The sequence below is a fragment of the Aquarana catesbeiana genome, linkage group LG03, assembly GCF_042186555.1.
Source record: "Aquarana catesbeiana isolate 2022-GZ linkage group LG03, ASM4218655v1, whole genome shotgun sequence".
Lineage (NCBI taxonomy): Eukaryota > Metazoa > Chordata > Amphibia > Anura > Ranidae > Aquarana > Aquarana catesbeiana.
The window spans coordinates 520,034,720-520,062,143 of record NC_133326.1 but is presented as its reverse complement, the minus strand read 5'-3'; the positions used below and the strand labels follow the sequence as shown (position 1 = coordinate 520,062,143).

The following is a 27,424-nucleotide window of genomic DNA, read 5'->3' as shown; positions in this document are numbered from 1 at the left end:
CATTCCTGACCGGCCGGGCTGCGTGCTCGGATAAGGGTCTGGTATGGATTTTGGGGGGACCCCCACGCCGATTTTTCGGCGTAGGGGGTTCCTCTTACAATTCATACCAGACCTAAGGGCCTGGTATGTCCCTGGGGGGGAACCCACGCCAGTTTTTTTATTTAAAACTTGGCGTGGAGTTTCCCCTTATGATTCATACCAACTACTGTATGTTTTCATTTGTTAATGCCAAAAACGTGGCAAAGTAGTACTGCTCCCAAATCGCGGTAAAATAGCGTCGAAATCGCGGTAAAATCGTGCGACTTTAAAGTCGTATAAGTGTGAAAGGGGCCTTAAGGTTGTTATTTGTCTAAGAAATTGTGATATAGATGCAGTGAATTCTGCTTTTGTGAAATAGAGTGCAGAGACAGAGACTGGTGTTAGCGGCCTCCTACTCCACTGCAAGAGTCACATCGTCACTCAAGATTGAGTTTTATGTGGGCTTTAAACAGAGCATATGTTTACCTAGTCTCTGTCATAGATACGTGTGACAGTATTCATGGAGTGGGGTTCGGGGTATAGGGTAAGTGTGTCCAAAAGAATAAAGCAACCCAGCTGTAGACTGTCCTGCAACAAATTCTGGTGGCAAAAGCAAGCGCCTGAGTACTATATACTTTAGGCGGAAGTTTGACCTGTGGTGTGAGGTTATCCACCTGAGAACTCTGAGTGGTTGAGTTTTAGTGCCAAATTTGGAAAGTTTACACTGTAGTGAATACAATTCAAATACCACCTAGGTCTTTTAGGCCCCTTTCACACTGTCAGACCGTTCAGGTCCGCCTGTCAGTTTTGTTGGCGGACCTGAACGGGCGCTCCATGCTAGTCTATGGAGCGACAGATGTCAGCGGTGACATGTCCGCTGACATCCGACCCGGTCCGATCCGCTAAAATCAGACGGATACCCCTACATTCGCATCCGTCCCCGGCGGATCGGGTGAGATCGGATAAAACGGACATGCTGTCCGTTTTCATCCGATCTCTCCATAGTAACCAGCGGCGCTCGACAAGCCCCTCCCCGCTCAGTGAGCAGAGAGGGACCTGTCATCCGCCGGCTCAGCGGAGATCAACGGAGAGATCTCCCGCTGAGCTGGCAGACAGAGGCAGACTCTGAGGCAGCGGATCCGCCTTGTGAGAATGAAGCCTTACAGTCTCAGTCAGAAGCATACAGTATAACCCTTTCTTTGATGCTGGATTGTAAATAAAGCGCAGACTTTGCCCCTCTCGGTGGGCATACCCCCAAAGGGGTCTTCAGGGATTGGGTTAGAGAAGGATGGACCAAAGCCCTAAATCTGTAGAATACCTTGTGGCTGACTGCAGGGGTAGGTAAGCGCCCATGCAGGATCCAAAGCTCAGAGTAACATTTCAGGCCATCCCCACAGTGTGGGTTCTGGGTATGGTTCCCAAAGTTTATTGTGGTTGCACCTATCCAGATGCACTGCTTATATTTGTGGGATTAAAAGACAATGCGGTGTTGATTGAAGAAAAAAAAAAATAACAAAGAAAAATAAAAGAACTAGTTATACTAAGAGTGATTTCTCTGCAAAGGAAAAGAGGTCCATCATCTTAGGCCACTAGGAAAAAACTGAAGGCTCATGAAGTGGGGGGGAGTTATAATGGAGGCACCAAGTGGGTGTAGCTTCAAAAGCTTGCCAGTGTCCAATCACCTGAAGGTATGAACCTATAACCCAGGGTCTATGAATATTTTTCCTGTGTCCTGTACTGTCCAATTAACGTAAAATGTTTGCCATTACATACACCTTAATCTACTTCGATGTGGAATTGTGGAAGGAAACTCAAAAACTAAGAACATACTGTACATACAGATAGTGTATACCAGAGGTAGGCAACCTTTTGAGCAGTGTGCCGAAAAATGTTTTCAAAGAAATTGAGAGTGCCAATTTTATAACCAAAAAATGTCAACTTCACACTCTCAGGCTATGTTTCCACTAGTGCGTCCCCAAAGTCGCGCGATTTTGCCGCGATTTTTTACCGCGATTTTACCGCGACTTTTTACCGCGATTTGAAGCAATGCCTGTATCTATGGACCTCAAGTCGCATCAAAGTGGGACCAAAGTAGTGCAGGGACTACTTTGAAGTCGCTGCGACTTGAAGTCGCACAGATATGAACGGTACTCATTGGAAATCATGGGAAACAATTTGTCATGCGACTTTTCAGTCCCAAGTCGCATGAAAAGTCGCACTAGTGGAAACAGAGCCTTAATCACAAAAAGGATATTTTGCTGTAAACTACTTTAGTAGTGAGAAATTAACATTCTGCAATCTCATGCCTCAGATCAGCCCCAATTCCTGCAACTCCACACCTAAGATCAGCCCAAATTCATGCACCTTTACACCTCAGATCACTGTCCTCCCTGCAAATCTGTTTAACCACTGTACCCCCCTGCTCATCTGCCCCACCACTGTACTACCCTGCACATCTGTCCCACCACTGTAACCCCCTTTCTCATTTGCCCCACCACTGTACCTCCTGCAAATCTGTCCCACCGCTGTAACCCCCTGCTCTTGTGTTCCACCGATGTACCTCCTTTCTCCTCTGCCCCACCTCTGTACCCCCCTGCTCCTCTGCTGTAACCCCCTGCTTATCTGTCCCACCAATGTAACCCTCTTCTCATCTGGCCCAACACTAAACCCCCACTGCTCATCTGTCCCACCACTGTAACCCCCTGCTCATCTGCCCCATCACTGTACCCCCTGCTTTTCTGCCCCACCACTGAACAACCTTCTCATCCCTCAAACCACTGTAACCCCCCTGCTCATCTGCCCCATCAATGTACCCCCTTTTCTCATCTGCCCCACCACTACCTCCATGCAGATCTTCTCCACTGCTGTATCCCCATGCTCTTCTGTCTTACTAATGAATCACTTTCTCATCTGTCCTAACACTGAACTCATCTGCCCCACCACTGTAACTCTCTTTCTCATCATCCTCACCAATGTACCTCCTGCCCCACCACTGTAACCCCCTGCTAATCTGTCCCACCAATACACCTCCTTTCACATCTGCCCCACTGCTCTACCCCCCTGCTTTTCTGTCCCACCACTGAACCCCCTTCTCATCTGCCCCAACAGTAAACCCCCCTGCTCATCTGGCCCAACACTGAACCCATGAAAGACAAACAAAACATTCCATAGCTCAACTCACCAACCAGTCTGCCAACCAACCAAGTTAACCTGTCCAACAGCCTGAGTTAAAAATAGGGGTTTAGTTAGCACATATTCACAAACGCATGTGTAAGCTGCAAGGCCTCTTCACGGCACCCTGTGTATTGCTTGCAGTCCTAACGCTACTGAATGTATAAGCGTCTCCACAATGGAAGCACATGCATTAGATGTATAGATAAGGGGCAGGTGGGCCTGGAGGTAACCCAATCCCCCTTAAAGGAACTGGAGTACACTGAACACCCAGCAGTGGCAGCGAAGGTGCCCAATGTTTCCCCGGATCATATTTACACCACTAACAAACAAATGGCCCCCGCCCCCACCTATAAATGACCTTCACAACAAGGAGCACAAGCATGAAAGACAAAAACAGAACATTTCATAGCTCAACTCACCAGTTATAGGTGGGGGCGGGGGCCATTTGTTTGTCCCAACACTGAACCCCCTGCTCATCTGCCCCAACACTGTACCCCTGCTCTTCTGTCCCACTGCTGAACCCTTCTCATCCTGCTGATCCTACTCTCACATTCAGCCCACCTGCTTGTATGTGATGTCACATACAAGCATCTGGAATCGATGCATAAAGATGAGCTCAGGTCAGGGGCATTTTCTGAAAGCAGTGGGCCTGTGTGCAGGATCATAAGTTGGGCCCCCACAGCTGAGAAAAAGTGGTTGGATGTGATTTTCATTGCGCTGAATAATGGCTGTGGCTTAAAGGGACACAGAGTGCAGGGGTTCAGTAGTAAGTGATGCAAAGGTTCAGGAATAATTTCAACAAAGTTGCCAGAAGCTCAACAGTAATTCCACAAACTGCTACCTGATTGTAGTATTCTCAATCACAGTGAAATCCCTTCTTTATGAGATTGGTAGTGGCAACCAAGCGAGTCATCTTCCTCCAGATGGTGGGCGGGGCTAGCAGGACTGTATTTGGGTTTAGCAGTGGCCAATGACAACCATCCTCCTCCCCCCAGCAGAACTACACCAAATCTCTTCCACATCACAAAAGCTGACGATCGCAGCTACAGCTAAGTTAGAGAACAAAACAATGTTTCCCATCTTTTACAATGTGTGGGGGCACAGTGCCTCCCCCTCAGTGCAGGTGCGATGTGAGGAATTCTCAACTTGGAATGCATTAGTGTCCCATTGACACTTCCCTGCGCTGCTCTGCTGATGGGGAGGGAGTCGAGTGCCGGCAAAAGAGGCTTTGTATGCCGCTTGCAGCACCAGTTCCAGGGGTTGCCTACCCCTGGTGTATACAATACACTGCAAAAAGACTTGATATTTAAGAGCAAATAGACACCACTGGCTTACTTTCCAATAGTTTACACCAGCTTCTTATGCTAGCATCCCCAGCTCTTGTTCTAATCAGCAAGGCTAGTCATACACAGTTTTCTTCACCCACGCTATTGTAAGCAGACAGCTGGCACCCTCGGCTGTCAGGATAACCAAACAGTGACTGCATCTTTATATTTTAAAGACCCTGCCTTCCAGCACTGGGGTCCTTGGTACTCAGACAAAAAAAGTTGACCAAAAAAACGTATTAAAAATAATAAAAAAAAACAAAAAAAAAAAAAAAACACATGGGCCTCCTCGATGGACCACTTGGTCTTTTGTCTGCTCTTAGTTTTCTATGAATCTCAGTCAGGACACTTTCTGCATGCTCTCCCTGGATTTCTATCCAAATTGGCCTATTATGTCTGTATTTTTTTCACGTGAGATAGGGACATTAAATGCCAAGCTCCTTCAGGGCAAGGGTTGATATGAATGTACAGAATGTAAATGTCAGCTTTCTAAATACTTGTAATATGTAAACGTATTGCCTGTACGATAATGAAAACAACAAGGGAGACTTGCAAAAAACTATTCAACCTTCACTTAATTTGTGTTGCTCATTGTTTTGTAACTAACCTGATTAGAAAATGCAGTAAAACTAGTTCAGTGATGCTTGTATTAAACACCTTAAAGTGATTTCTAAAGATAGTTGGCAGTTGGGCAAGTGAGTCATATTCTAAAATGCTAAATCAGCCACCCACAAAACTAATAGCGAATTTGTAACTACTTCTTGAATGGAAGTATATTTCTTTGTGAATATTAGCCATGACGTTCCAGATTTTTGGAATCAATGTGATTACTCCAAGTGACCTGAAAAATGTAAAAGGACACATGGCAATTGATAATAAATGGTAAATGAAATTTCCTAGCACCCTGAAGAATCTCTGCAACCAAATGTATTTCAAGAAAAAAGATAATTCCTCTAGGGCAAAGGTATCTAGAGACATGTGAATGCTCCACCATTGAGGTTATGGTCAGATTAAGGAATACCTGATATAGGTAGATGTGCCACTATGCCTCCTCCCTGAGCCTACCAAGGGAAACAACTGATTGACCAGGCTGGATTTTGGTTTTCTATGATAACCACACTTATGTTTATGGGAGGACGTTTTTACAGAAACTGTATATGCCGCCATAACCTTTGATACTGTACCTCACGACACCGCAAATAAATTGCCAACTTCAGTAAGCCTTGACATGACTCCATATTACTAGCAGCGCAAGCAGTGAATGGCGAAAGTGAGGCTTCCTACCGGTTAGCTCGGTGTCTCATCACACAGCGGAAGCAAAAGGATGTTTCATCACTTTCACTTTCAGAAATCTTGTGTTCATGTAGTTTCATGTGCACTAAAAGAATGTCTTCTACAAATTTCAAAACATCTCCCCACTATAAAGCAAGTGTTTGTAGTCCAAAACATTGTCACCCTAAGACGGGAAGGGGTTAGCCTAGATTCACACTGGTGACTTAGGCCTAAAGCCCTGTACACACGGGCCGAATGTTGGAAGACAACCAGTTAGAAAAAAAAAAAACGGCCGACATCTGGCCTGTGTGTTTGTCGGTCTGTTGGATGTGCATGCTGGAAAACCAGCAGCTAACTGACTCCTCAGTGCTCCCAGCCAATGGCAGGGAGCACTGATCGGAGCGTTCTAGAGGGGGTGCCACCCCCTTTTCAGAACACAACAGCTCAGCAGGGGCGATTGCTGAACTAACATTGCATGGTTAGGACAGAGGCTCTGATCGGACCTGTCAGTTTTTTTTTTCATTCAACCCGAAAAAAAACTGTTATGCCCCGTACACACGGTCGGACTTTGTTCGGACATTCCGACAACAAAATCCTAGGATTATTTCCGACAGATGTTGGCTCAAACTTGTCTTGCATACACACGGTCACACAAAGTTGTCGGAAAATCCGATCGTTCTAAACGCGGTGACGTAAAACACGTACGTCGGGACTATAAACGGGGCAGTGGCCAATAGCTTTCATCTCTTTATTTATTCTGAGCATGCGTGGCACTTTGTCCGTCGGATTTGTGTACACACGATCGGAATTTCCGACAACGGATTTTGTTGTCGGAAAATTTTATCTCCTGCTCTCCAACTTTGTGTGTCGGAAAATCCGATGGAAAATGTCCGATGGAGCCCACACACGGTCGGAATTTCCGACAACACGCTCCGATCGGACATTTTCCATCGGAAAATCCGACCGTGTGTACGGGGCATTAGGATGTACCCAGTTTAAATTGCCACTGTGAATGTAGCCTTATTGGCAGGGTAAGCAGGTAAAACTAAAGCAGGAAAGGTGGCTGAAAAAGACTAATGCAACCACCACATTTAAGAACTGGTAAGCTGCAATATATTACATTTTGTTCTAGAGTTCTAATATGCTTTAGGAACACCCAAAACTGAGAGTTAAACCACAAACGGTTTAATCTATTCCTCTGGGACTCTATTGGTGAGATCTGCACAGCTGCTGCGGCCATTAGAAGGAGCTTCCTCTGTCCCTGTTCCGTTTGATTTATTATAGTTTTAATAATGTGTACATTCATACAAGACACACACCAAATACAGAAACATTTGGGACGTGAAGAATCAAATGCCCATAACAATAAAACACCTTTTAAAAGGTGTACTTTTTTCACCTCCTTTTCTTCCTTATTATACATTTTCGTTGAGTTATTTCTTTCTGAGAGAGATATACACCCTTTGCAGCTTATGTATACCCTTTTTGTGTGTTGAGTTATTAGATATACACTTGTGCGTGGCCCAATGTACAGTAATGTGCAGGTTTGTATTCATTAGCATGTGTTGTCATTCATTCAGAATGGCAATCCAATGCACATATAACGTAAAAATAATTCAAACATGTTGAAAGCCCATGCAAAGTAAATGGGATGCCTTACGTCAGTTCACTGTGAGGCACACAAAATCTATAGCTCTGTGCATCTAGTTCTGATATTTACACAGCAAAGCACTCTCTACCAAGGTGGGAGACCTGTAGTTAAAGTGGTGTTCCGGCCGAAATTATACTTTTTAAATAAAAATACCCCTATAGTTCACAAGCTTAATGTATTCTAGTAAAGTTAGTCTGTAAACTAAGGTCTGTTTTGTTAGTTTATAGCAGTAGTTTGTTATTTTATAAACTTACAGCAGGCCGTGGCCATCTTAAGTGTGAGCATCTGAAGCCAGACTGTATTTCTTCCTGGATCTCATCCTTGCAGATCTCGCACATGCTCAGTGCAGCACAAGCAGTGTAATAGGTTTCAGGTCAGGTTTCCATAGCAACGGCAGTTTCAGAGGAAGTTGCCGCCCCTTCCCAGAAGGCATTGCAAACAGGAAATGATGCGATGGGCCGCGGCCAGGGAGGAGGAAGTGAAAAATGAATACAGCAGATATACAGTAGGTGCTGAGAAAAAAAATAAAAAAAATATCCAATTTGTTTACAGTGCACCGTTTAGTGAGGGATGCTGAAGAGTTGTAAAAGTGGGTGGAACTCCACTTTAATTAACACTCTTGTCCCTCCCTTAGCCTGTGACTGGACATTGAAAGGAGAAGCAGCATCTGTCACTCTGCTTCTATCAATGTGCTCCTTGTTAGCATTGTACTAGCTCTTGCATTCTTAATCAATGTATTTACCTCTGCTTTATAAATAAACCTATTCTGCCCAATAGATGTGCATTTTGTTAAACTGATCATGCAGTCAAAACAGACCCATACATAATATCTTCTGAGTTCCTTAGTTAGGTGGTTGGTTCCGGGCAAGATACATTTTACTCATGATTCTTCTAATGTAGACAAACACAGACTGTATATAAAAGGTAATATGACACATGTAAACCCCGAGCTTTAAAGTACACTCTCATCAAATAAATAAGAATGGATAATCTCTCCCTCTTGATCTGTGGGCTTATTACTGATAACTTTATCTAGGTTGGCTATGTTCAATTTATTCACAAGATAACCCAGAAAACAACCAGTGATGACTTTATTCAAAGTTCTAATAATGGCCTTTAGCTGGATATGGCTAATGCTGTGGTTAAAATTACAAGCAAAAAAGTTGCACATGGCCAATCTAGAATATATAGCTATATCTCATGCCAGTACTTACTATACAGCAGTTATTCTGTAAAAAAGTTATAAATATTTCATAACTCCAACAATTTTGTATATGGGCAATTTTAAAACAGCCATTAAACTTTTTAGCGTTGCTTGAATTCCCAGTAAAATATATAAAAAAAGGAATTACAACCCCAATAAAAAACAATACAGAAAAACATATTTTAATGAGAACAAGTTAAAAACTAGACTTTTGAAAATCCTACATTTTTCTTCCTGTCAAAGCTATACGTTTTCATGTATCTGTTCAAATTTTACTTGCAGTTTATCGGTACTTTCTTTAAGGTCTTCTACAGACTCTTTAATAGATTCCAAATCTTTGTCATGGGTCTCTATTTTCACAGAATATGCTATCAAACTATCTACTGCCTCCCTTAACCTCTTCAAGTCAGATTCCAGTTTTGTAATAGAAGTTTTCAAGCCACCCTCATATACTTGTTCAGATTGCCCAGCATTGCCTAGGTTACTCTTCCACTGGTCATAGTCATATTTAAGGTCTTCAATCTGTTGTTTATGACTTTCAATAGCACTTGTGACCTCCACTTGTAATTTCTGAATATCTGGGGACGCATTTGGAAGGTCAACAATGGCAGATCTCAACTCTTGGACCTGTTGGGACAAAGCTTCGAAAGCCTCTTTTAGCGTTGACAGGGTCTCAGATGCTTCAGGGCTTTCAGAGGTTCCAGAAGTTAAGTGTTTCAAACCAGCAAAAGCTTCTTCAACAGCGTTTAACCTCCTGTTGTATTCTTCTATACTGGATTCCAAAGAAGATTTTTCAGAATTCAAAGCCTCAATTGCACTTTCAAGAGGTTTCAGCCTCAACTCAATACTATCTTTATTATTTTCAATTTCCTTAAGCAAATCGTTGTTTGTTGATACATAATTATTTTCTATTTCTCTAACAGAAGATGAAAGTTGTTCAAAGTCTTTAAGAACTCTGTCCAGCTCTGCTTTCATGGTGAACTTTTCTGCTAAGATTTTGTCCTTCAGCTCGATTACTGTGGCCAAGTGCTCCTCAACATTTGTTTTTAGAAGGTCGTACTGACTTTTGAGAACTGAAATTTCATTGCTATTCGTGGTGACAGTATCGATGTTAATTGCATTGCTCATCAGCCAGTCAACAGACTCTTCCTTGGACTTAAATGAAGCTTGTAACTCAGAGAAAAGTTCTTTTAACCTCTTGAGTTCATCAGTGTTTGAACTGACATCTCGCAAAGAAGCTATTGCAGCTTTCACATTGTTTATCTCTTCCTGGCTTGACTTCTGTACTTCAGCAAGGTCAACTATGTCATCATTGATTGATTTATTTAATTCTGTGAATTTTTCCTTCATGGTTTTTTCAAAGAGGACCAGGTCTCTTTCCCCTTGGTCCTTTACATCTTGAATGACATTTGACAGGTCTTTCTGAAGTTTCTTAAGAATAACACCAACAACATCAAGCTCCTTTTCGCTGTTTTTGATGGAATTGTCATGACTCAGTTGCTTTTCCTGGATATCTTTAGAGATGAATTCAACTCTTCCGACTGTTTTTTGAAGTATATCCATCTAAGTGAAAACACAGAATGTAAAAAAAGTCAATTGATGTAAAACAGCTCGAGTTGATATAGTTCTAGCAGTAGATTAATATAATTTTGCGTATATATTTCAATTTTAATACATTTCAGATCGCCTGAGAGTGTAATATCAAATAACTGCAGGTAGAATGTAATGTAGATATCCACAGGTTACAGTTAATTTACCCCATTTTGCAGGGCAACAGCAACAGATTTGCTTTCTGTTCTCCTGCCCAACTGCAAGCTTTTTTTTTTTTTTTTGCACCATTCAGCCACTGGAAGCAAGGAAGACAGCCCTGTTTAAAGCTCCAAGTTGATTGGATAGGAGCTTACACAAGGTTAGGGCTGTCTCTTCTTCCCCATGTCACAGCACTGAGCCAATCACCAAACATCAGCGATGTCACATGGAAGCAAGTTCAAGGGACTGTAAAGCCTTGTTTTTTTTTTTTCCTATAAAAATAACAAACATGTTATACTTACCTGCCCTGTGCAGTGGATTTGCACAGAGCAGCCCGGATCCTCCTGTGTTCCTGGCCCCTCCCTCCTGTCGAGTGCCCCCACAGCAAGCGGCTTGCTATAGGGGCACCCGAGTCACAGCTCCCTGTGTCCATTCAGACACAAAGCCATGGCCAGGCCCACCCCCTCTCTCTCCTGATTGGCTGACTGACTTTGATTGACAGCAGCGGGAGCCAATGGCAGCGCTGCTTTGTCTCAGCAAATCAGGAGGGAGTCTTGGACGGCCATGACACTCGTGGACATCACTGGACAGAGATGGGGCTCAGGTAAGTAATAGGGGGGCTGCTGCACACAGAAGGCTTTTTATCTTAATGCATAGAAAATTTTTGAAAAAAAAAAGCAAAACAACATTTATCTTAATTTCTGTTAGCAAATTTTGCAAATAAGTAATTTTTCTTCTTCACTGATGAGGAGGAACTAATAGTCGGCACTGATGGGAACTGATAGGCAGCGATGATTATCAGCGAAAATGTGCCTGTCAGAATTGGTGGATATCAACTCTCCTTTCCTCACGCTGTAACAGCCTGTGAGGAAAGTACTGCCAAAAATCGGCAAGTCTATTTACAATGTGATCAAACAAAGCTGATCACAAGGTAAAGAGCTACTATGATTGGCCCTTTACCTCAGTCTGTGATCAGCTGTTTTCTAAGGGGTTCTGGAAGGACGTCAATAGCCCTCCCAGAACTAGCCGACTGTGCGGTCGAGAGCCAGCTGCCCGCCGCCCGGAACTGCATGTCTGGGGCATTGGACAATTGGAATTGCTCAAGCCTGGGAATGTGTTGACAAAAGACCAGGCACCAGGATGCAATTTCTAGTTGCCATGGCTGAAGTACTGACTATATTCTTGAGTCCCAGAAGCCGAAGAGAGCAGGGAGGGGAATAAAGGAAAGGCAAGTATGTACTGCTAGAGAAGGGGGCATTAGACCGATTATGTAGCTTCTCTGTAGCAAAGCATGTTTGTGTTAACCCTTTTGCTGATTGGTCTGTATGTCGTACGACCTGACAGCAGGGGGTTATACACACATTCCCATTGGCAGCCACTGGGATTGTGTGTTAGGCCCCTTTCACACAATCAGACCGATCCGTTTTTCAGGTGGACCCAATCAGCCCACCCATTGCCCTCTATGGGGAGGCAGATGTCACTGGGCCTGTGTCTGCTCATATTGGATCTGGCAAAATCTGCTGAAAACAGACAGATGGCCATATGTTCGGCATTCGTCCAGTGGGTCGAATCAGATGAAAGACAGACAGGCTGTCCATTTTCTTCTGATCTCCCCACAGAGGAGAGTGGGACTCTGACAGGTCAGTCTCTGCACAGTGAGCAGAGACCGTCCCGTCATCTGCCTGCTCAGCGGAGCGATCCCGGCCGAGCAAGCGGAGTCCGTCAAAATGGATCCGCCCCATGTGAAAGGGGCCTAAATCTGACAAGCAGACTGCTGCCTGTCAGATGAAAAGTAGTCCAGTGTAACTTTTACACCTCCTTGTAAGTCGCCCCCCCCTCCCCACGACACCCACTACGTATTCCTGGTTCCACCCATCCATCTGCAGGCCCAGGACTGGCATAGTGGGTGCCACCGGGTGCTGGGGGGTAGGGAGCTGAGCAGACACACGCCCGCTCTCCACCCCTTCTTGTTGGTGACCCGTAAGCAACGTGTTTGATGCATCTCCCTGTCAGTTTCCCCTGGGCCTACATAGCCGGGAAAGAATGAAATGCAATTAGATTTACATTACAATCAGTGGAGCACAGGGGTGACATTCAGAGTATCTCATTAAAGAGAACCAGTCACCAAAAAATCATCACATTGGAAAAAAAAAAAAAAAAAAAAAAAAAAAAAAAAAAAACTTATAAAAATTGTAAAAAATTAAAGTCACACCCAAGCACATAAAACTCCTCCCCAAAAATGTGAGGCCCTTATCCCCATATATACGCACGTATGAACATAAACGCATGTATCGGGGTGCCTACACATAGAAACATTGATTGCGATACACGTTACATATTGCCGCACAAGCCGGAGCGTTGGAATGTTTTGGGGATTTTATGAAATCTTCGGGCCTAAATTTTTTTTTTTTTTTAAGGTGTGTGCAAAAAAATTTGCAAAAACACTCTGGCAGCCAAAGGGTTAAAGAGTAAATGTAAGCTTTAGGGCCATTTCACACTGATACACTTTTTTCTGCGTTTTTTTCCCTGCAAGATAAACGCAAAAACAAATGTTTCCCTTAATTCTATGGGACTTTTCACACCATTGCCTTACTGGTGCAGTGCGTTTTATAAAGTCCTGCATGCTGCATCTTTGGTGCGGTTTTGAAACCTGCACCAAAAATGCAGCTTCCCATTGAAATTCAAAGAAATTGCGGTAAAAACGCACCTTGATTTTGCATTTTCTTGTGCAGAAACGCACAGCAATCGTGTCTGAAACACAGCAAAATCTGCATTTGTACTGTGATTTTGCTACAGAGCAGTGTGAAAGTATCCTTCAAATTTTTATAGACATGCAGGTTACCTCGGAGCTTACAGCTCACCGATATCTGTAAGCTAAAGAGAGTCTGTAATTAAGAACCATTCATACAGACCCATTTTATAAAATCTCAAACAGACTAAATTTTCGACTCAAAAACAATTGCTTGGTAAATAGGAGGCTGTTGTTTTCATTGGCATTTCTTCTGACCACATAAAGGGTGCAGGAGGCATGTTAACAAGCAGTCAGCTGTGTTTCTAGCAATGTGCATGAAAGTCAAAAGCCAAACTATTTTTAACCTTCCCCATACCGCGTCCACACATAATTAGTTTTGTTTGTTGTAAGTGACACTTTGTTATATATTCTGTTGCATGCAAAATACATATACAGGCTTCACCACAGCCATTGTCTTAGCTATACAAAGATGGCCTCAGACAAATTGCTAAAATACACATACGTGAACTGATCTGCCAACAGATTTATAACTCTAAGCTACTTTTGTGATTCATATAGCACAAACATGAAGGTTATAACACTTTCCTTGTTCTAGATACACTGACAATACATTCCAGGTGCATCAAAACAAAAGATGCACAATGTCTGAGTTGTTTTTTCTTTAGAAAGCCCAAGTAGAAAATACTCTTTCCTCCCTGAAATTATCATTGTTCTCGGTGTTGAAGCTGCAGTCTGCAGAGAGAGTTTCTAGCTGAAACCTGTAGTTATGCAAATTGCAAAGCTCATGTTCACTGCCGATTGGAAAGTTTTAGCTCTAACTCAGCAGGGTGTGTATCAGACCTCTGCATACAGACCTCTGCTTCTAAACAGTGAGCAAGGGTACTTCTCTATAGAATGCTGGAAAAGGACAGGACTTTCCACTCAGATGGTGGGTGCTTTCTAATGGAAACAATCTGAAAACTTTGCACACCTTTGTTTTTGATGCACCTGAATATTGCATCCACAAAACAAACCCTTCAAATCATCCACCAAAAATGATACAGCTATGAAATGAACAAGTGCAACTGATGGTCCAGACACTATACATAGACTGCAAAATGTCCACTTTACTATTTAGACCCCTTTCACACTGGGGTGGTGGGGGCGTATTTTTAGCGCTGCTGTACCGTCGTTCTTGCAGCTGTATTCGGCCGCTAGCGGTGCGGTTTTAACCCCCGAAAAAGGGTTAAAAATCACTCGTACAGCGCGGCTATAGCCGCGGTATAGCCGCGCTGTCCCATTGATTTCAATGGGCAGGAGCGGTGAAGGAGCGGTGAATACACCGCTCCTTCACCGCTCCAAAGAAGCGGTTTGCAGGACTTTTTTCACCGTCCTGCCAGCGCACCGCTTCAGTGTGAAAGCGGAGGCTGTTTAGGGGCGGTTTGCAGGCGGTATTTTTAGCGCAATACCGCCTGCAAACCGCCCCAGTGTGAAAGGGGTCTAAGAGAAACCTGATAAACAATTTCTTATAGGGTACATATCGCATTTGCTCTGCTGTTAGCCCAATGAGTAGTTGTTCCAATGCTCCATAGAATTCTGGCTCTGTTGTGCTGGCTTTTTAACACTAAGAAAGGATCAGCAGGGACAAGGGCAATGACTGCATAAAAACAGCATTCCTTCATTGTACTGACAAATCCAGCCCTGAGATTGGACAGATCCAATCATCAATCAACGCAACCAAAGATTTAAAGCAGGGGTCTCAAACTGGCGGCCCTCCAGCTGTTGCGAAACTACAAGTTCCATGAGGCATTGCAAGGCTGGCAGTTACAAGTATGACTCCCTCAGGCAGAGGAATGATGGGACTTGTAGTTTTGCAACAGCTGGAGGGCCGCCAGCTCGAGACCCCTGATTTAAAGTGTCCCTCTGTCTACATCCTAGCTTTATCCCTAAAGCCGATTTCCATTTTAACTGTCACTTTAAACTGTTTGTTAGGACTAAGTTTGTCCAAACAAACCATTTCCTTCACTGATTCCTGCAGTGTCTCTAAGCTCTGTATGTAATTGCATGTAACTTCAGCTACATACAGTACAGTGCTGGGTTCCAGCTATGAAACAGGCATTTGGGGTTGAGCAGCGTGAATGAATACAAAGCTTCCTATGATTGGTCGAGTCAGAGAGTGTAACATCATCAGCCTGTCCCTCTGCCTCATTCACAGAATACAAAGCTGCCTATGAAAGGCTGAGCGTCCATTAAGACCAACTGCATTGTTCTTGGTGTGAGACAGGAAGTCTCTGTCTCATAGCCGGTGTTCCGTCAGAATTGGCCACCCATCAGATTAGGGTACGAAAGTGACGTTACGTCAGCTGTGCATACATTCCGCCGCTACCAGGTTTGCTAATCTGAGAGTACACCAGCACTCAGAAGGCGGCGGCAGCGGACATCTTACTACACCCAGCTACATCTTTAAGTTCATAGTAATTTTAGCAATAAAGAGTGTACCGTATACACAGTTGTGCTCATAAGTTTACATACCCTGGCAGAATTTATGATTTCTTGGCCATTTTTCAAAGAATATGAATGAGAACACAAAAACATTTCTTTCACTCATGGTTAGTGTTTGGCTGAAGTCATTTATTATCAGCTGTGTTTACTATTTTTAAATCATAATGACAACAGACACTACCCAAATTATACAAAAAAGATGCCACTTGCTCCCATCTATAGCTGGCTATTGCAGTAAGAAGCATTGGAAGGATAACAACAGGTACAAACAAGGCCAAGGATAAATCCAAGGGGAAAAACCAAGCTTAACATACCAAGCCCGCAGACAACCAAATAACCTGTCTAACAGTATGTGTTAGGTAGTACACTACCCAAATGACCCTGATCAAAAGTTTACATACCCTGGTGATTTTGGCCTGATAACATGCACACAAGTTGACACAAAGGGGTTTGAATGGCTATTGAAAGGTAACCATCCCTACCTGTGATCTGTTTGTAATTAGTGCGTGTGTATAAAAAGGTCAATGAGTTTCTGGAATCCTGACAGACCCTTGCATCTTTCATCCAGTGCTGCACTGACAATTCTGAGACTTAGGGAAAGCTAAAGAATTGTCAAAGGATCTGCGGGAAAAGCTAGCTGAACCGTATAAAACGATATCCAAGGAATTGAGAATGCCAATCAGCAGTGTTCAAACTCTAATCAAGAAATGGAAAATGAGGGGTTCTGTTGAAATTAGAGCTGCACAATTAATCATCAAGAATCGTTATCGCAATCTTGACTAAAGTGTTTCACAATTCTTTCTATGCAAAGAATTCTCTCTGCTCTTCTGAAGCCACAGCCCTCAAAAGAAAGGAAGAGAAAAATTGGGCAGTCTGCCAAGAAACAAAACATTCTTTATCAGTTGAACTTAAGTATAAACATTGTAACAATTTGTCAATGGAACAGACTTCCTGTGTAAGTGAAAAAATTTTAACCACTTAAAACACTAAACCTTTTTCTGACATTTGTTGGTTTCAAGTTAAAAATCATTTATTTTTTGCTAGAAAATTACTTAGAACCCCCAAACATATATATATTTTTTTAGTAGACACCCTAGAGAATAAAATGGTGGTTGTTGCAATATTTTATGTCACACTGTATTTGCGCAGCGGTCTTTCAAATGCAATTTTTTGGGAAAAAATTACTTTAATGAATTAAAAAAAAAAAAAAAAAAAATCTAACCAGTAAGGTTAGCCTTTTTTTTTTTTTTTTTTGTATAATGTGCAAGATTTTATGTCGCGAGAATCATGAGAGAATCGTGATCTTTTTATTCTAAGCAAAAAAATCGTGATTCTCATTTTGGCCAGAATCGTGCAGCTCTAGTTGAAATTAAACCACGGTCAGGTAGACCAACTAACATTTCAGCCACAACTGCCAGGAAAATCGTTTGGGATGCAAAGAAAAACCCACAAATAACTTTAAGCAGCGGTCCCACCGAAAAAAAAAAAAAATATATTGAAATACTGCTGACTTTTAACATATGGACACTTACCTGTCCAGGGAGCCGGTGATGTCGGCAGCCAAAGCCGATCTGTCTGTCGGCTCTCGGCTGCTGCCGCCGCCATCCTCAGTAAGGAAATCAGGAAATGAAGCCGTGCGGCTTCACTTCCTGGTTCCCTATTGCGCATGCGCGAGTCGCGCTGCGTGTCCTCACTGGTCCCTGCTGTGTTCTGGGACCTGTGCGTCTCCCTGAAGACAGCGGGGGAGGACAGAGTAGGCGCCGGAAGTTGCGTAGGTCACCGCGATCACCACGGTGATCTATGCCAGGAAGTGGGAGCAAATACAGTGGTGTAGTGGATAGCACTTTTGCCTAGCAGTAAGAAGGGTCGCTGGTTCGAATCCCAACCACCACACTCCCTGCCTGGAGTTTGCACGTTCTCCCTGTGCCTGCGTGGGTTTCCTCCCACACTCCAAAGACATGCTGGTAGGTTAATTGGATCCTGTCTAATTTGTCCCTAGTATGTATGAATGTGAGTTAGGGACCTTAGATTGTAAGCTCCTTGAGGGTAGGGACTGATGTGAATGTACAATGTATATGTAAAGCTCTGCGTAAATTGATGGCGCTATATAAGTAACTGAAATAATAATAACAATAATAATAATAATAATAATAATAATAATAATTATAAATACCTGTATTAGAAGGTATCTGCTCCCCCCCCCCCGAAAGGTGCCAAAATGTGACACCGGAGGGGGGGGGGGGGACGACTCCAAAAAGTGGAAGTTCCATTTTTGGGTGGAACTCCACTTTAAAGGTGAAATACAGGACTCTCTGAAAACATGTGGTGTGGCTGTTTCAAGATGCAAAATAAGGAGGCACTTGAAGAAAGATGGGCTGCATGGTGGAGTCACCAGAAGAAAGCCACGTAAATTCCACAAAGTATCCCACTTACAATAGGTCAAACAGCACAGAGACAAGCCTCAACCCTTCTGGCGCAAAGTCATTTGGAGTGAGGAGTCCAAAATTACGTTTTTTGTCAATAACCATATATGCTACATTTGGAGAGGAGTCAACAAGGTCTACGATGAAGGCTTCTTAGCTGAAATGCGTCAGCGTAGCCTGTACCCATGTAACCAAATAAAGGACTTTTATTCAAGAGCATTCGAGTCGCCAGCCATTTTCTGATTCTAATGATACAAAACACAAGGCCAAGTTGATCTGTCATTGGCTACAGCAGTAATAAAGTGAAGGTTCTGGAGTGGCCATCTCAGTCTCCTGACCTCAATATCATTGAGCCACTCTGGGGAGATCTCAAATGTGCAGTTCATGCAAGACAGCCCAAGAATTTACAGGAACTGGAGGCTTTTTGCCAAGAGGAATGGGCAGCTTTACCATCTGAAGAAAAAGAGCCTCATCCACAAATACCACAAAAGACTTAAAGTTGTCATTAATGTTAAAGGGGGTAATACATGGTATTAAGAACGGGGGGTGTAAACTTTTGATCAGGGTCATTTGGGTAGTTTCTGTTGTTACATTAAGAGTAAACACTGTTGATTGATAATAAATGACTTCTTCAGCCAAACACTGACCATGAGTGAAAGAAAAGTTTTTGTGTTATCATTCATATTCTCTGAAAAATGGCCAAGAAATCAAATTCTGCCAGGGTATGTAAACTTATGAGCACAACTGTAAATAAATAGCTCTATTTGTGGGAAAATAAGGATGTCAATTTTGTTTGGGTGCAACGTCGCACGACTGCGCAATTGTCAGTTAAGCGACGCAGTGCCGAATCGCAAAAAGTGCTCTGGTCAGGAAGGGGGTAAAATCTTCCGGGGCTGAAGCGGTTAAAGAGGAGCTCCAGTCCTGTAGTCTTCTGGGACCTGTTATATGTCCCAAAAGACTGTGGGGGAAGAGGGCAAACTTCTGGCTCAGATTGCCATGGTCCCTCCCAAATCGTGGCAAATGTGGCAGTGGGGTACAAACAAGCAGAACTTCCCCTTTTGGGGGAGGTTTGCTTTAAGTGACAGCTCTGAGCTTGAAGACTTCACATGCAAGATGGTGGCACCCAGCAGACTAAGGGCTTTTGCATGTCTACACAAGGGAAAGTTTTTACATGTAAATAACATGCATAATATACTATCAATGAACATACCTGTATAATCTTATAGGAGGAATGTTGTTGAAATGAATGGAGTGTAACAGTGTTATGTCAAACAATGTGAAGGTGAAAATTGCAGGATATACAGTAGATTTTTTAGTAGTTCAGATGCATTAAAAAATGCATAAAAAAGAAAAAAAAATGTGCGTATATATCATACGTAAATGCACAAAATGTGTTGAACTGGAACACCTGGATGTGAAGTACCAGGTAGCAGTGCTCAAGATTGCATGATTGCACACAGCTCCAAACATGTGTGGTTGATTGGTACCAGATGTTACTTGTGTAGCAGAGGGTGGGAAGAAAAGTGGAGTTTGGGTTTAAAACAGAACTCCAGTCAAAAATAACATTTAAAAAATCCCATTAAAAGACAACGTTACAAACCTAGCTTTAGCTTTTGCTGCAATATTAATTCCAGAGATTTCCCCTGAATTTTTTTCTGCAAATAGATGTCTGATGGCCAGAATTATTCAACCTACTTCCTCTAAGCCCAGGTCATTCTGAACCCGCTCCAGACTGACTGGATAGTGAAAGAGAAAGCAACATAAGGTAGCGCTCATCTCGCTGCTCTCTCCTCCTATCAGCACATTTCTTGTAAACACATGAATTGATTTTCTCCTTCTGCTGCTTCTTCCTCCCGCCCTCCAACTCTGCTGTACAGGCCAATACCAAATCATCTTTAGGTACCCAGACTGCTTGCATTTAAAATATACATGTAATGAGGGATCATTGATTATATGGCTGCATTCCTTTATAACTGTCTGGAGTTCAGCTATAAACCTCCCATTAATTGTGTAGTCTAAAGAAATAGGGGATTGGCGCTGTTCACTAATAGAGAATGATAATGAATAAATCAATAAACTATATAAACTGCTAACAAAAGGAAAACATAACCCCTCAATGTTGGGTGAATAAAAAGTGTAACAGAATACAAATAATTATTGAAAATTGTGCTAAGAATGGTCAAAGGATGTGCAGAATACCTAAGTTGCAAAAATTGTTATCACAAAATAAAGTTGGTAAAATAAAACACCAAGCATTAATAAAGGTGAATGATCAATCAGGTGTATAAAAAAAAAAAAAAAAAAAAAAAAAAAAAAAATTTGTATGTGTGCAATGAAAGATATGGGTGGGTATACCTAAAAAAGAGGGCAAAACACCGTGTTGCCCACTAAAAATAAATATGTATACTGGTAAAGCTGAATCGTGTTGGAAAATTTATATGTGAAAAAATGTGAAAAAAATGTAAGAATATATATAAAAATGTGAAAATATGTATAAAAAGAAAAAACAATCGGCATGTGATGTGCAGACAATCTGAGTGCACAAAAAACAAAAAAGTGAAAAAACCAAAAAGAAAATAAGAGTCCCAGCAACCAGATCAATTATTAAAAAATATATATAGAAAGTCTTTATATCCGTGAATAAAAAACAGTTCTTATGCAGCCAGCTGATATATCTTCAAAGGTTGCGGATAGGTCTATCCCAATAAATATATGTTGTCCCGTGTGGAGTCCCCTCTAGTGCCCCCACTCACCAGAGTGCCCAACCCCTGCAGGGGTAATGAGCATGTAGATGATCAGATGATCCAAGCGGTTGGTGTCCCCTTCACCACCTAATTTCCACCTGTGTCACCCGATCACTTTCAGAAGGCATCCATCCGGAACAATTACCATGTGCAGGGAGAAGAGAAGAGCCTCATAGTGTGATTCCGAATATATATTTATTAAACTCAAGTGAACAACAAAAAGAAATGAACAAAATAAAAAACGAAATGAAAAACTCAGAGGTTAAAAGAAAATGGCACTATGCCGGCTGGCTCCACATGAGAAGCCGCAGACAGTGCAATGTGAGCGGCTTGCGTTCCACAGCCGTCTGCCGGAACCGGAAGTACAAAGCAAAACACAAATAAGAAAGGACGTATGCGTACCAGGAGGCCACGCCTTACGCGTTTCGTCATCAAGACGTCATCTGAGGCGCGGATAGTGCCATTTTCTTTTAACCTCTGAGTTTTTCATTTCGTTTTTTATTTTGTTCATTTCTTTTTGTTGTTCACTTGAGTTTAATAAATATATATTCGGAATCACACTATGAGGCTCTTCTCTTCTCCCTGCACATGGTAATTGTTCCGGATGGATGCCTTCTGAAAGTGATCGGGTGACACAGGTGGAAATTAGGTGGTGAAGGGGACACCAACCGCTTGGATCATCTGATCATCTACATGCTCATTACCCCTGCAGGGGTTGGGCACTCTGGTGAGTGGGGGCACTAGAGGGGACTCCACACGGGACAACATATATTTATTGGGATAGACCTATCCGCAACCTTTGAAGATATATCAGCTGGCTGCATAAGAACTGTTTTTTATTCACGGATATAAAGACTTTCTATATATATTTTTTAATAATTGATCTGGTTGCTGGGACTCTTATTTTCTTTTTGGTTTTTTCACTTTTTTGTTTTTTGTGCACTCAGATTGTCTGCACATCACATGCCGATTGTTTTTTCTTTTTATACATATTTTCACATTTTTATATATATTCTTACATTTTTTCACATTTTTTCACATATAAATTTTCCAACACGATTCAGCTTTACCAGTATACATATTTATTTTTAGTGGGCAACACGGTGTTTTGCCCTCTTTTTTAGGTATACCCACCCATATCTTTCATTGCACACATACAAATTTTTTTTTTTTTTTTTTTATATACACCTGATTGATCATTCACCTTTATTAATGCTTGGTGTTTTATTTTACCAACTTTATTTTGTGATAACAATTTTTGCAACTTAGGTATTCTGCACATCCTTTGACCATTCTTAGCACAATTTTCAATAATTATTTGTATTCTGTTACACTTTTTATTCACCCAACATTGAGGGGTTATGTTTTCCTTTTGTTAGCAGTTTATATAGTTTATTGATTTATTCATTATCATTCTCTATTAGTGAACAGCGCCAATCCCCTATTTCTTTAGACTACACAATTATTGGATTGCACCATTGGTGCTTTCTCTTTTAGGGGGGCTGCAGTTCGGTTATAAGCCCGTCCTAAGCGCGGAACACTATTATATACATAAACCTCCCATTAGCAAGAGATTAAAGTGATATTAAAAAGGCAGATTTTTTTTTAAATAAAAAATAACAAACTTTTCATACTTACTTGCTCTGTGCAGTGGTTTTGCACAGAACAGCCCCAAACCTTCTCTTCTCAGGTTCCTTGCTGGCGCTCCGGTCCCTCCCTCATGCCCCCATAGCAAGCAGCTTGCTATGGGGGCTCCTGAGCCGCTGCTCTGTGTCTATTTACACGCAGAGTGCAGCTCGGCCCCGTCCCCTCACTGGCTGTGATTGACAGCAGCAGGAGCCAATGAGGGGGAAGAGACCCAGAGGAACTGCTGCTCACTTGCACATCACTGGATCAAGATTAGTGGCTCAGGTAAGTATTTTGGGGTGGCCGGGGGGGGGGGGGGGCTGCTGCACACAGAAAGTTTCTTACCTTCATGCACAGAATGCATGAAGATAGAAAACCTTGAGCCTTTACAACCACTTTAAAATTGGTCGATGTAACCCAGTAGCTCAGTTCAGGCCTGCCCAGCGGTTCTATACAACTATATATCTACATTTCTAGAAGACATTTGTTGAACCTTTTTTCTACAAAGAAGCAGACACTGCTCACCCCGACTTCCTGTATAACAGGTTTAAGTAGCAGGTCGGTCATCCTATATTTGCATAACTCACTATATTAACACAGATCCAGCAAACCCTGGCTTCACTTACATATATAGAATCAGGTTCCAATACAGTGCCTGCAATCTTGGAGGTGGGTGGAAGTATGTTTGTTCATCTCCTGTAAGTGACACAGACATCTGCTACACTAATGTCAGCTGTACTAATGGCAATTCAGCCCTTCATTCATTCCAAGCATTGGTGCATGTACAGAAATACCTTACATATCCTGCTGTCCACTCAACTTTATTTACGTAGGATCCAAAAATACACCTGAAAAAAAAAATGTATTTGCCGAAAGGTTATGTTGAGCGTCGATATTGAATGGGACAAAAGCTAGAAGTATAGATGGGCCAACCTGCTGTGTGTATGGGGGGTGTAGCCACAGCATCCTTGGGCAGGATGAATAGAATAATAAACAACTTTACATATTTTTTTCTGGTACTTGTAAGAACCCCGATGACCACTAATGGAGGTCACTGGGCTCCCCAGGTGCAGCCACATGTGAAGTACATAGACCATGGGTGGACAAGTGAATATGGAATTCAGGAGCCAGCCTGATTTTTAGGGGCCTGGTCCATTAACAGAGGAAACCTCAAACGTTATGGCAAAGCACCCATCCAGCACCTACAGAGTTTTAGCCTCTGGGGAACCATATTTCTAGGGCAGCCAATGTAGAGTGATCAGTCAGCCAGCTAACCAGCACTATATACTGAAATGCTCAGCTCTGTGCATACCTTACAGCCCAACTTTGGTAAAATCAAGCAGATCCCTACAGCCCATCATTCTCAATATGAATCATCACTACCATTAGAGTACAAGGTCACCGATTTTACTGCCCCTACGAGTCCTCCGTGTCTGATTTCTGACCCGCAAAAGTCATATCTCAGATCATGGTAAGCTCAGTCCTACAATGAATGATATACCAGCTGACCACAATTTATAGTCTAATCCAGACTCTCAAACTTTTAACACAGGAAACCTTAAAATAACTTTCCAGTCTCAGGGAACCCTTGCTAAAAATTACTGTATCTACAACTCATGATACATATTAGTGTGATGGTCAGTGGGAAGAATGCTCCTTACACTTGTGGTCATTGGAAATAATTACCCCCTTACAGATAGCTAAAAGGATCAATGGTGTCAGTCAGAATGTATTTGAGAGGAAGAAATTGCTCAAGGAACTCCTAGCAATCTCTGGAGGAACCCTGGTCTAATTGTACAATCGCCTTTGTAATTCCCAAAGCTATTCATAGTAGGGAGAGGTGGAGAGGCAATGGTGACATCACAATCTCCGCCTTATCCAATCAGAGAATGCCTTGTGTACATTGAAAGAATAAGGAGTTCAGTGAATGAGGGCAGTGCCAGGCAATTAACTCCCTGTGGTTACTATGCAGAAGTCACTGGATACAGTAGTAGTACTGACTATTACAGGAGATTTTCAGCTCCTCCAGCAGCCACTTGGGTATGAATTATACATACTTTACAATACTGGTCCAATGGAATAAAAACCAAACCTAGACTTCAGCTTTAAGAATGGTGTCGTGGAGCACAGAAATTAGTCACACACATTTTTTTGCATGCTGAAGGAACTTTCATGATTTTTGCACATGCTCCTGCAGAACACAGATGTGACTGGGGACTAACACACGTGTTTTTTGTACACTGAGGCAGCCCACTGGTTGTGAACAGGTTATCAATAGATTAAAACACTGCACTGTCTTATAAAAACATAAAGCAACTCAATGCACACAAAATCTGGGTGCAACAAAGAACTGGACCATAATTGCATCATAGGGCATATATACAGCATGTTACTGTGTGATGATGAAAGGAGCATTGCCCAATGCTAGTGTAATAAGCCCCATATTCGATGGCTCATTCAATAAAGTGGAGCAATGACAGTTTGTAAAGTGCCATCATCAGCTTGTCAGTGATGGCATTCATCATCAGTAACAAGGCTGAGGCTGGTCATACACTTATTGAAATTTGTCTGGTGTAGAAGAGATCGGACAAATTGTGATCAGTGTGTGTGGTCACCTCCGCTCGACAGAAGTCATTATACTGCTGTCAGTGGGACAATGTATGATACAGGCATACCCCACTTTTAAGTACACAATGCGGTTTATTTACTAAAGCTGCAAAATCAGGCTCACTTCTGCATAGAAACCAATGAGCTTCTAACCCCAGTTTGTTCAATTAAGTTTTGGTAATAAAACCTGGAAGCTCATTGGTTTCTATGCAGAAGTCAGCCTGATTTTGCACTTTCCAGCTTTAGTAAATAAACCCCATTGTGTACTTAAAAGTGGGGTATGCCTGTATATGGTTCAAGTTAATATATATATATATAGTGGTATTTCAATTCTCATTACACTACCAGCAGGAAGGAGGGGGTGGTCTCTCTATTCCCCTCATTCTGTGGATGGAAGATCTGGGGTTTTTTTTGGAAGGTACTGAATGGCCAGCTTGACACCGAGCAGTAAACTGTCATTGACCTCCAGTCCAATATACTGACACTCAGCAGTCCAATATACTGACCTGCAGTGAGCACCCTTCTCTCTTCTCCCCCATAGAGTAGGTAGGTGTGGTAGACTTACCTGCTTGTTGAGGTTGTGGACAGTGTCGGCGAGCTCCCCCTTCTGTTGGGAGAGGTGAAGTAGCTTACTATTGATGGTGGAGACCTCCTCCAGCAGGGTGTAGAGCAGCCATCCTATACCGGCGGCTGTGGCAAGGAGCAGCCCATAGCGGACAATGGAGAGCAGAGTGTGGAGGAGCCCCGAGCCCCCCGGGGGGGGCCCCGCTTTGCTGGGTTTGGGGTTCTTTTTGGGCACGTCATTGGTCACAGCCGGCGGCTGGCTGTCCGTGGAATTGGCTTTCCTATGCCGGGCACCGGTCATGGTGAATGGAGGACTGAGCTCTGGATTCCCCGCCGAGCGAGGTGCCGAGTCCAGAAAGAGTTGGTGAAGTTGTGGGGAGTGTAGGAAAAGTGTCCTCCCTCCTCATCCTCCTCCCCCATCACACCCAGGCCGGCCCCTCTGTACGGGGATGAGGGGGAGACTGCCACGAATACACTCCCTCAGGAGCCTGTCCTAGGTGTGTGTGAGGGGAGATCCCGGATGTCACTCCACCTCATCATACGAGGATCATCTACTACTAATACTACTACTACTCCCAGCATGGGGCTCCATCAAACTACTGTATGTGAGGCCCCTCACACCTGGGTGTCTTTGCTTGACAGTTTTTGTTCCCACAGACTTCAGTGGGAGCACATAGCAATGCATGAAAACACATGTATTGTATTAACTTGTTGCTACCCACATCACCATATGTGTGGTGCCAAAGATAGTGGGCTCTAACAGCTACACAACATGACCCCCGTCCTCTTTCCTGCCAGTGGTGACCCCTGTCCTCCCGCCTGCCAGCGGTGACCCCTGTCCTCTTTCCTACCAGCAGTGATCCCCATACTCCCTCCTGCCAGCGGTGACCTCCGTCCTCTCTCCTGCCAGCGGTGACCCCCGTCCTCTCTCCTGCCAGCGGTGACCCCCGTCCTCTCTCCTGCCAGCGGTGACCCCCGTCCTCTCTCCTGCCAGCGGTGACCCCCGTCCTCTCTCCTGCCAGCGGTGACCCCCGTCCTCTCTCCTGCCAGCGGTGACCCCCGTCCTCTCTCCTGCCAGCGGTGACCCCCGTCCTCTCTCCTGCCAGCGGTGACCCCCGTCCTCTCACCTGCCAGTGGTGACCCCCGTCCTCTCTCCTGCCAGCGGTGACCCCCGTCCTCTCACCTGCCAGTGGTGACCCTGTCCTCTCACCTGCCAGCATTGACCCCCGTCCTCCCTCTTGCCAGCAGTTACCCCCGTCCTCTCTCCTGCCAGTGGTAACTCCTGTCCTCTTTCCTGCCAGTGGTGACCCTCGTCCTCACTCTTGCAAGCGATGACCCCTGTCCTCTCTCCTACCAGCAGTGACCCTATCCTCTCTCTTACCAGCAGTGACCCCTGTCCTCTCCTACCAGCGGTGACCCCTGTCCTCTCCTACCAGCGGTGACCCCTGTCCTCTCCTACCAGCGGTGACCCCTGTCCTCTCCTACCAGCGGTGACCCCTGTCCTCTCCTACCCAGCGGTGACCCCTGTCCTCTCTCTTACCAGCAGTGACCCCTGTCTGAGTATTCTATGTAAGGGGGGGGGGGTGTTGGGAGGGGGGGTGAGAGGGTAAGGGGAAAGAATGAAGGAATTAAGGTATATATATTAATCTGGATAATATTAAAAATGGCTGTAGGAGCGGGTGCGGGAAGTTCTTTAGTTTTTCTTATCATTGGCTTCTGAGTTGATATACGGTGCCCGTATCGCGCCTCTATAGGCCCATATCAATTGGTTGTGAATTAATGTTTAATTATGACCCTGTGTATTTTCCGCTTAAAGCTCAGTAAATATATAAAG

At 43.4% G+C, this 27,424-nt stretch overlaps 1 protein-coding gene and 1 long non-coding RNA gene across 2 annotated transcripts in view; both read right to left on the bottom strand.

Moving 5' to 3' along the window:
• The window catches only part of LOC141134618 (uncharacterized), a 133,706-nt gene that overhangs the window by 36,659 nt on the left and 69,623 nt on the right, over positions 1–27,424 (bottom strand). The window lies entirely within an intron of this gene.
• Positions 8,801–26,000, bottom strand: CKAP4 (cytoskeleton associated protein 4). The gene is made up of 2 exons (XM_073621202.1): positions 25,592–26,000; positions 8,801–10,207 (listed from the first exon to the last, which is right to left on the bottom strand). The coding sequence occupies exons 1-2, from the start codon at positions 25,889–25,891 to the stop codon at positions 8,888–8,890; spliced, it is 1,620 nt and encodes a 539-aa protein (XP_073477303.1). The 5' UTR covers positions 25,892–26,000; the 3' UTR covers positions 8,801–8,887.

Excerpts from the sequence above, each read along its gene's own strand:
- CKAP4 (XM_073621202.1), bottom strand. The coding sequence starts at position 25,891 with ATGACCGGTGCCCGGCATAGGAAAGCCAATTCCACGGACAGCCAGCCG. Across the intron at positions 10,208-25,591 it reads TCCACAACCTCAACAAGCAG|ATGGATATACTTCAAAAAAC; the intron begins GTAAGTCTACCA and ends GTTTTCACTTAG.